At 42.9% G+C, this 9216-nt stretch overlaps 1 protein-coding gene and 1 long non-coding RNA gene across 4 annotated transcripts; both read right to left on the reverse strand.

The window, feature by feature from the left end:
• Positions 1-909: 909 nt before the first annotated feature.
• LOC114864200 (uncharacterized) lies at positions 910-2305 on the reverse strand. 2 transcript variants are annotated; one of them, XR_003787273.3, is made up of 3 exons: positions 2203-2305; positions 1379-1506; positions 910-1050 (listed from the first exon to the last, which is right to left on the reverse strand). It is a non-coding gene; the product is annotated as an uncharacterized LOC114864200 (long non-coding RNA). The 2 variants fall into 2 exon arrangements; XR_003787272.3 differs by lacking the exon at positions 2203-2305 and adding an exon at positions 1601-1786.
• A 576-nt stretch (positions 2306-2881) lies between these two features.
• On the reverse strand, positions 2882-9198 carry asb5a (ankyrin repeat and SOCS box containing 5a). Of its 2 annotated transcripts, none has more exons than XM_029164901.3 (7): positions 7610-9198; positions 6174-6253; positions 5178-5285; positions 4780-4930; positions 4266-4400; positions 3533-3724; positions 2882-3449 (listed from the first exon to the last, which is right to left on the reverse strand). In XM_029164901.3, exons 1-7 carry the CDS (start codon positions 7812-7814, stop codon positions 3322-3324), a joined length of 999 nt encoding a protein of 332 aa, XP_029020734.1. In that variant the 5' UTR covers positions 7815-9198; the 3' UTR covers positions 2882-3321. The 2 variants fall into 2 exon arrangements, with proteins under 2 accessions (XP_029020734.1, XP_055368431.1); XM_055512456.1 differs by lacking the exon at positions 7610-9198 and adding an exon at positions 6720-7572.
• Positions 9199-9216: the final 18 nt, after the last annotated feature.

The raw sequence follows: 9216 nt of genomic DNA on the forward strand, positions 1-9216 counted from the left end.
CGAGTCAGTTTCATGGTTGACAATATCGACCGCAGGCTTCCTTCCTGTGCGCCTGCTCTTTTTAAACCCAGTGCGCATTTACGTTCGTCTTTACGGTGTCGAGATTGCGGATTCCGACGAGGCCGCTCCTAATATAATATCGAATAAAGACTCGCTGCCTCGCTCACAAGTGACGAACGGCGGGACAAGTAGGACTTTCAACGTAAACGCTGCCACGGAACCAGCAGCAGCAGTGAATTCCAGTCTGAAGCCGCATTGAGGACAGCTCTGCCGCCACCTGCTGCTGCAAACGGGCAGAGGCGCAGGGTTGCACTACATTACATAAGCTGAAAGGAACGCTGACATCATGTCCTTCAAAGCGCCGGGAAATACTTATGTGGGACACTTAAAACACTTTGAATTACGGCATCAAGGAATCAAGTCACACACAGCAAGTTCACATCGCTCTCCTTTTGCTTTAACACTTAATTAGCTGCCTGACAGGCTGATGGACCGTTATCTCGCGCAGCTCTTGAACACAACACATAGAAGTCTCATTAAATGATCTGTGCACAGACCTGGTTGGCAAGAATCATTATGTAGAGATCAAAATAGTACCTGAAGGCCTGGATACCAGTGCACCCAGTCGTGAAGATGATGAACTGGGACATGAGCCGTATAAGACAGAGCTATATGTTCCATTAATATGTCCACTAGTCGGCCCATAGACTCTGAATTGGGTAAAGTTTTTAAAAAATCGAAATTCTCCATGGGCTAAAAAATTCTAATATAGAAATAACTATAACGGTTGCAGTTCAAGGAAGCGTGTGAACAGTTCCACAAACATTTTGAGAGCAGGGAATTTGGCCTTGCAATACGTGGAGGGATTTCAAATGAATAAAGTACAAGACTCTAAACCCGTGACCCGTTCCTGCTCCCAGTCTCTCCTCGCCTCCAGTTTGTTAAAACAGTATAAACCTCCGACACCAGGAGCTCAGCTGCTGCAGGTTCACAGTGAGTGCTTCCATCAACCACCTCCTTCACCAGCCGCCAGATCTGTTTCTGTAACGTCTGGGACAGGAAACAGTTTGTAAGTAACAACTTCCCATTTCACTTATAGGTAAAGAGAGCGTTTACACACCGCTGCTGTGTGTAAATAATCACCATGGGCTTGTATATACAGAATAAGCTAATGTTTAGTAACTTGTGCTGTTGTTTGCTGGTAAGCACATTTGTGTTCCACATCTCATGGCATTTTACGAAATGCTGAAGGGAAAATAAATAGAATAAAATTCTTTACTGTGCCCTGAAATATAATTAAGCCACATGCCAACTGAACTGCATAAAGAGGCATCTCTTCCCCCTCATTATTATATTTTTCATGTTTGCTTGCTCTTACTCGCTCGATCCGGCTCCAGTTTCTCCGCTTGGCGGTGAGTGATGTTCCTTTGTTGAGTTTGCATTGGAAAGTCTTGGGGGTAATAATGAGAAAATATCTCTGCCACAAGGAAGCCGTTGGAAAGATTTCTGGAAATAAAACACAGGATAATAGATTCAGTAGTAAATCCGCTGCACTTGTGCGCTGCAGCGATGAGCTTGGCAGGTCTTGACAGGAACATACCTCACTGTTACTCCTTTGACTGCATTAGAACAGATTGTTGTTCTCTGGGATTTTTAACGCCTGGTTTAAACTAAATTATCATATCTGCGCTCAAACAACGCATGTTAAAAGTGTATTACATTAAGTTGGAAGGAGATTTTCATTTAGACACTTAATGAGCTAAGCTTTGCTCTAGATGAGCGACATCAGCTGCTTAGCGTTTCACCACTTGCTATACTAAGACTATTTTATATGAAACACTATGCAATGATTGTACTATGACCATTTCTTTCATGAAATACTACACAACTTTTTTTCGTACTAAATTAAGACACACTTTTTATCACCTACTATACTATGGCCATTTCTTTAATGAAATACATACAATGGCCCCCTTTTCACCACATAAAGTGTCATACCAAAGTGTCATGTAGTAGAACCCATGTCATAGTATAGTATAGTACATGACAAAATAAGGTTCCTGCAAGGCCTATGCCTGCAGGATTTGAACCTGGGATTACAACTGTAAAACACAGATGCCTAATCATTGAGCTAGCATAGTGATAAAATATAATATCATGTGATAAAAATGTCATAGTACAGTACAGTACTCATCCAGCGACCTTGTCGACCTTTTTGTTTAGGTTTCCATGACAACGCAGGCGCCCTACTGCCCCCTGCAGGTGGCAACAGAAGAAAACCTTTACTGATAAATCAGCACATTCCGTTTTGGGAAATGTGGAAATACTTGTTACTTGTTTTTTTAATCTTTTTTGTTACATACATATACGAAACATTTCGTATGCTATCAAACATTATGTGGGTTTGACATGTGAACAACCAAACCAAGTACCAGCTAGGTACGTTGCTCTTTAAAGGATAATAGGAATAGGAAAGTATAAATTAGGACAGAATGCCCATGAACGGTCATTAAATTCCATCCACCTGAACTTTATAAAGAGATTGTTTACTGGAAAGTTATTCAATTATTACCAAACAAAATACCCGCTACCTATCAAAAATGTATGAGGAAGACTTTCAGTAAATGATGTGGAAAGAAACGTGGTAAATAAAGTGTTACTGAACAGTATTTTATTGTGCATATTGTCTGGGCAATAGAAACATCTGCTTCTCCATTCAGCCATATTTCTGTCTAAAACTTTCTAATAAGGTCAGTCTCTCCTTGTTTATGCTTAATAATTCAACTATAGACTTGTCTTGAATTAGTAATGATCACAACTCATCTCTAGGTCAAAGACAAAACAACACAACTATGTATTTAAAAAAAAGCTTGGAACGCACTAGGGTTTAAAATATTTTAATTATCCTTTATTGTGCAATACACCATTCATGAAATGCAAAACTATGCTGTATAATGTTCATTTATATTGTATAATAATAATCATAATCTCACTGTGCATATAAAGTGCATTGCTCTCTGAAGATGTGAATCCTTTAAACACTGCAAACCTAAAAAGCAAACACAACTGCATTTATTAACATAAATTTCAACTATAACTTATCCAGGGAACAAAGTTATCTGGTTAAAGCATCCTGTGTCATGCATCCACATCCACGTCCTCAGATGTGATGAAGGCCACACCAAGCAGCTCATTGGTTCCTCTGTCTAACTGCTCTCACTGCATTGAAATTAAAGGTAGTTCATAGAAGTGATGGCGCTGCTTGAGTCCAGAGTTAATTCCTGAAAGTCCCATTGAAGCACATGCCTTTTCTGCCTCGCGTCATTGGTACTGTAAGTAGATCCTGAGCCGGTTCGGCAGCGGAAGGTGGGACAGAAGGTGGAGTCTGTCGCGGCCAACACTGTTCCTGATGCAGTGACGGCACAGCTGGCTCAGTAGTCGAGGTGTAGCTATGAGAGGGAGGAAGAGGATGTGATGAAGAAATAATTACAACTAAACCCAGATACGGCAAGACTGCAAACAAAACAAATACCTTCATAAAGCAGTAGAAAGCCCTCGGTCAAACTGCTGGGTGGAGCCACGTCCACTGGCCTCTGGAACTCCGTGTTCCGGGCATTAATGTCGGCACCGAAGTCCAGCAGCAGCTTCACTACCGCTGTACAGTCTTTTTCCGCGGCTGCATGTAGAGGTGAATCCAAGGATTTGCCTTTCTGAACATTTGCACCTGCATGGAAAGAAGAGAATTACGGATTCCAGACACAGTCCCGTCATACATTCATTATAAAATACAGTGAAAGTGTGTTGTTACTGTGTTGTCTTATTTATATGTATGTATGCCTCCCTTCAGCCGCCCTTGTCTACCTAACAATATTCACATGCTTCCCAGAAATGATTTTCAGCAGCCCCGAGAGAACTGACGTGAACTTGTTACTTTCAATCAAAGACAGCGGGCAATATTGGCATACTAATGGCTCGAAAATGTGAGCAGTCAGCTGCAGAAGACATGTGATTGGCTGTGCCACTCAGTAATGAAATTGCAATCGCAACATGTGTTTGTGTGAGCGTGGGCGTCTTTGGTGTGCAGGAATCCAGCCACCAGCAAATGATTAGGAATGTGTCAGTGGCCAACCTCTGGCCTAATTCTACTGTGATTGCAGGGCAAAGGTGGAACTCGATGGGGTTTTTTTTCCCCCTCAGTGTTTGCGTGCAGGATGTGCACCCGTCTGAATGGAGACGTAGGGATTCACTGTGCGCCGCGAGCTCACCTTCCCTCAGGAGTTTCCTGGCACACTCCAGCTCCTGGCAGACGCAGGCGGTGTAGAGCGCCGTGCCCAGGTGAGGAATGTCCATGTCCACATCTGCTCCCCAAGTCACCAGGGCCTCCACGCAACCGTAATGACCTGCACGTAATGGAGCGTGACCGCAGTAATCAGTAAGTGACAACGCAAGATAACTCTCCAGGCTGTCTGGCTTGGGTCATGTTAGAATTGATGTTTTGTGATGCAGGTTGGCTAGGACGTACGGTGCAGCACAGAGAAGGACGACACAAAGTGCTAGATGTCGTTAGTACAGTTAAATGTATTAATTACGCCGTGGTTTTCTAAATGCATGACGAGCAAGAATGTTGCATCGTTCTAAAACATGAGAATTAGTACTGGGTGGCAAAAACAATGGACCTAAATTTTCTTATGCAATCCATTTAAAATGTTAGCTGAGAGCTACCAGAGACAATAGCTGACGTGTCTGACCACTAATCTATTATATGTTGTCATCATATACCTTTGCTGGTAGCTTCATGGATTGGTGAAGGATGGTATACAAGACTCTGGGGCTTTGCTCCATTTTCCAAAAGAATTTCAGTGCATGCAACACTACCCACTGTACAGGCGTGGAACAGAGGGGTGACTCCATCAATTGTAGAAGCATTGACCTGTAAACACATTTTCTTTTTATTGTTATTTTTAGGCCTCGTTTATACGTGCAAGTTGAGTAATAGCAACAGCCCGAGGGAACAGTTGAACAGGAACAACAACTTAATGGCTCTACGGTGACTATAGATGGAGAGCAGTGCATTTGTCATTTGGTGCCCGTATCCAGATTTCCCCACCCATGGAAATTACATTTGACCCACGGAGCAAGGCGACGTTAAGAAGCCATGAGGCCAACGTGCGACTTACATTTGCTCCTGCGTCGATGAGAGCCCTGGCACAAGCGACGTGATCCCCGGCACAGGCCTCGTGGAGCGGCGTCACGTGGTCTATAGTCAGGACGTTGACGCTGTGACCCTGGAAACCACATCAAGCAGCCTCAAACATGTGGTGCCGTGGGGCAGCAGCCAACGCCTGACCTTTGTCAACCTCTATTGGTGAACACGAGGTATTACAAGAACATCAATAAAGCTTTTATAAAAACCAGAAGTGGCCTTTTCACTGGGAGCCATCTGTTACTGTCAGATATATACAACGGGACTATAGGGTAAAGTCACATTTAAATAATGGAGATTAATACGCTTGCTAAGTAAAGTGCTTATCCACTAGAGGTCAGGTAAAGAGCTAATGAATCACTATGGAAAATAATGATTCCCCTGCTTTTTATGAACTCAGATGGGCTTTGTAGTGGAAGCAGCTTCTGGTACAGTCGTCTGTACAGTGTATGAGCAGTGGACCTTCTCATCTCTTTCTCTTTTGAAAAGCTTGTCCTACTGATGATTTTATGAACCTGAGATTCAGATATTGTATCAGTCTGTCTCTATGAAATGTCCCGTTCATTTTACATTTGCAGGGTTGTAATTTCTCGGATTTGACATTGAAGCTGGTGGTAATTTTCTCACATCTATGCATTTCTTTAAGCTTCAACCCAAAAGCTGAGGAGCTGCAATAGTCTTTGACTGTATAGACATATTTATTATTAAACATTTAAGCAGGAGCAGATGTAATGTAAAATCGCTATGACATACATTCTTTTATATAAAGACCACTTAAAGTCGTCAGGAGGTGCCCTTTACTGGAACAACTTTCTAGGAAGCCCTGACTTTCATCCCCTCCACTATTATCTGATTGGCAACCTACAAAGGAACTGAACCGTTTTTAATTTGCTCTTGGAATGATTACAACAGAGCCCATATGTAGAGACAAGGTGTGCGTTACTCCCCTGGAGGACGGTGTTCTCCTCACCTGTAAAATGAGGCTCCTCAGAGCCAGGAGGCGACCCTGGCTGGCGGCGTCGTGCAGAGGTGAGCGGTCCGCCCAGGATCCTGTGAGGGGAAGGAGACTTTAGCTCTCACTTCTCGTGCTTATTTTAAAAAAGCTGGTTCTGTCCACTCAGTCCACACGCTGGGAGCTGCATCCACTCTTGGTTGATAAAGAATAGGCCTTAAGTGAAAGGGTAATACATCTCCGGATGATGATGATATTGATAAGTTCAGATTTGTGGTTTGGATTTAATTAAGCAGCTGTAAAGGTTAATCAATGGAGGAATTAGAGTAATTTCTGCATTGATTAACCAATAAATTACCTCCTCACTCGATATTAATCAAGTCTCCATTCATTTAATATCTTTATCAAAATGATACATTACCCTCCCAGGTCCCGCTCTCAGCCTTCATTCTCAGAGTTAATGCAAGATGCAGCGTGTCATTGTACAACTCTGGGCCTGAAGCGTCACACAGACAAATTAGCAGGAGCTCAGACGTTTCTGTGGCTATTTCTCATTAAACACACCTGAGTCAATGTCCAGAATAACAGCAGACGCATTCCACACTCTGTCATCATCATCATCATCATCTTCCTCCATTGTTTCATGAATCATAGAGAACCCCACTTAATGCTTCCTATATGTTTATTCACGCGCTGACATTAGTTTAAAGTACCGGTATAGAGACCCAGCCGTGGACATCAAACAGATTTCCTAGTACAAGGAAGACTGAAGCACAGCACCGTGACTAATACCTAAAGCCTAGCTAATTAGTATTTTGTGGAGTGGGTCCACTTTAAATTAAACATCCCCCTGAGTGAAAGCTATAGATAATGTTGTTGTCGTGCCTCTCCTCCCCCTGAATGTGCCTTCCAACCGCCTGTCTCTAAGAATGTGTTGTTTTGGTTGCACTGCATAGCTGGGAATGGAAACTAGGGCAGGATGGGGGTTGGGGAAGGGGGGTGATATCATGACTATGTTCTATTAATACATTAGAGGAAAAGAGCTGCCAGCCTAGAATGTCTTCATTTAAAATTGAATGTACAGTTCTTAGGATGTATAATTAGCTGTTAAGCGAACGAAAGAGGATTAGGCTGTCGTATATTTAGAATATATGAATATGAAGGAGGAAATACTGGTCATCACTGTAGTTTTAGCTCACTAAAAAACAGTAAACGTGTTGGGATGTGTTGTATCTTTATTTTATAAGGAGCTGTATTTTCTGTCTGCGACCTTACGCCTGAGGTCAAAGGCAGTTTCTTGGTGAGTAATGTAAACACTGTTACACTGAGGCTTCTCTTGACTCAGACCTTCTTTAAATGCACACCTCTACGTGTCTCATATTGCACAGTCACCGAGATCAAAGAAACTGCATTCAGTAGGAAAGAACGTCTCTGGGGGTGTTCTCGGTACTCACTGTGCTGTTGACCATAGTCATAGAACTCTGCTGATATCCGGGCAGCTTCCTTGCGGTTCCCACGGACAATGTAGAAGTAAGTCAGCAGGTTGAGAGAAATCTTAACAAAGAGCTTGAAGCAGAAGAGTGCCAGGATGCTGAGGTAAACATTGGACAACTGGGCCGCGAAGGGCTTGTTGCTGAGTTCCTGTGTTGCGTCTGACATTTCCTCTGGCACGCTGCACAAGAGCTTTGCTTATGATGAAGGCAGGATCAGATGCCACTCCAAAAAGCACAGGAGTAGCCGAGTTTTCCCCCCAGCGTAGCGACCGGTTGGCTGGTCTCGACAAAGGACAGGCTGGAAAAAATGCTCTGCAGCTGCTACTGTGCCTGGGAGTAACTGCTGCAGTGTTATTGTACGATGTGTGTGGGGGTGTGTGTGGTCACAAGTTATACAAATATCAGCCTCCGTGTCTGTGACCGGCACAAAATGTCACACTGGGTTTCTGCATGGCTTTTAAATTATAATTCAGCACTTTATGCCTTATATTAATCCAATGCATTCAGAATTTTAGGAAGTCATTATAGTATTTTAGTTTTGAATCATCAGTCAGACCTGATGTTAAAGAGTAATTAGTCAGTGCTGACAAGCCTTTTAATCCTCATTTTTTTGTACTTTAACTATATCCTGAGCCTTGAATACAAAGTGACTGGTGGCTGTAATCAAAGCTGTGTCCCTATGGATAAGACAAGCTATTATCCTTTTTTGCACCCAATAAAAAAATAAATATTTCTTTTAATTTATAGGCTGGGATCTTTCTGTTTTAATTGGATGATTAGTTATGCTGCAGAGCTGCTGAGACAATATATTTCCTGTTATTGCTGCTCTTCTGTAATAAGCTGTCATGTGTCAGCTTTACATTTTGTGACAGGTAAAATATTTACAAAAAAATTGTGTAGATAATAAAAGTATTCAGATCTGATGAGGGGCGATTTTCATGTTGTTGTGATTAAAAATGAAACATTTAAAACTAGATGAACACTGATGAAGCCCGTTTTTATTAATAGCGCGTTAAAGAGCTCATTCTGGCAGAAAGCCTTTCATACTGTTACTGTGGGCCCAGGTGTTGGCTAAGTGCGGTGCTAGCTAAGCTACACAGGTGCAGCTACGCCTACAGCCGTGGATGAGCGATAAAAGCACCTGTGGCCCAGGAGTCTCAGCTCCAGCTATGAGCATTGAGCACTGGCAAATACTCAGCCCTCGTCTTTGGCGGAAAAGCATAAACAACCCCTATATTTCCCACGCATCGTGAACACACCGCAGCAGGTCACTCCCACACCTGACGACCTCACTGACGACGCCGCGCATAAACACAATAAAATACATCCACTATCGCCGTTACCAACATAGAACACAACTATAAACACATGCACGTGGGAATTAGAACACTTACATCTACACATCACTATACACAGACTCCGCTAACATCCCTCCCCATAATCTTCAGCCCTGGGCCGGTACATACCAACTGCGCATGCGCATCAACTTTTCCTTTTACACCTTTTCCGCGAACTTATAAACATCTGCACTTCCCGGTTTAACCTCTGCAGAGGTCCACGACGCATAT

The sequence above is a fragment of the Betta splendens genome, chromosome 10, assembly GCF_900634795.4.
Source record: "Betta splendens chromosome 10, fBetSpl5.4, whole genome shotgun sequence".
NCBI lineage: Eukaryota > Metazoa > Chordata > Actinopteri > Anabantiformes > Osphronemidae > Betta > Betta splendens.

Excerpts from the sequence above, each read along its gene's own strand:
- asb5a (XM_029164901.3), bottom strand. The coding sequence starts at position 7,814 with ATGTCAGACGCAACACAGGAACTCAGCAACAAGCCCTTCGCGGCCCAG. Across the intron at positions 6,254-7,609 it reads TGACTATGGTCAACAGCACA|GATCCTGGGCGGACCGCTCA; the intron begins GTGAGTACCGAG and ends TTCCCCTCACAG. Across the intron at positions 4,401-4,779 it reads CCATGAAGCTACCAGCAAAG|GTCATTACGGTTGCGTGGAG; the intron begins GTATATGATGAC and ends CATTACGTGCAG.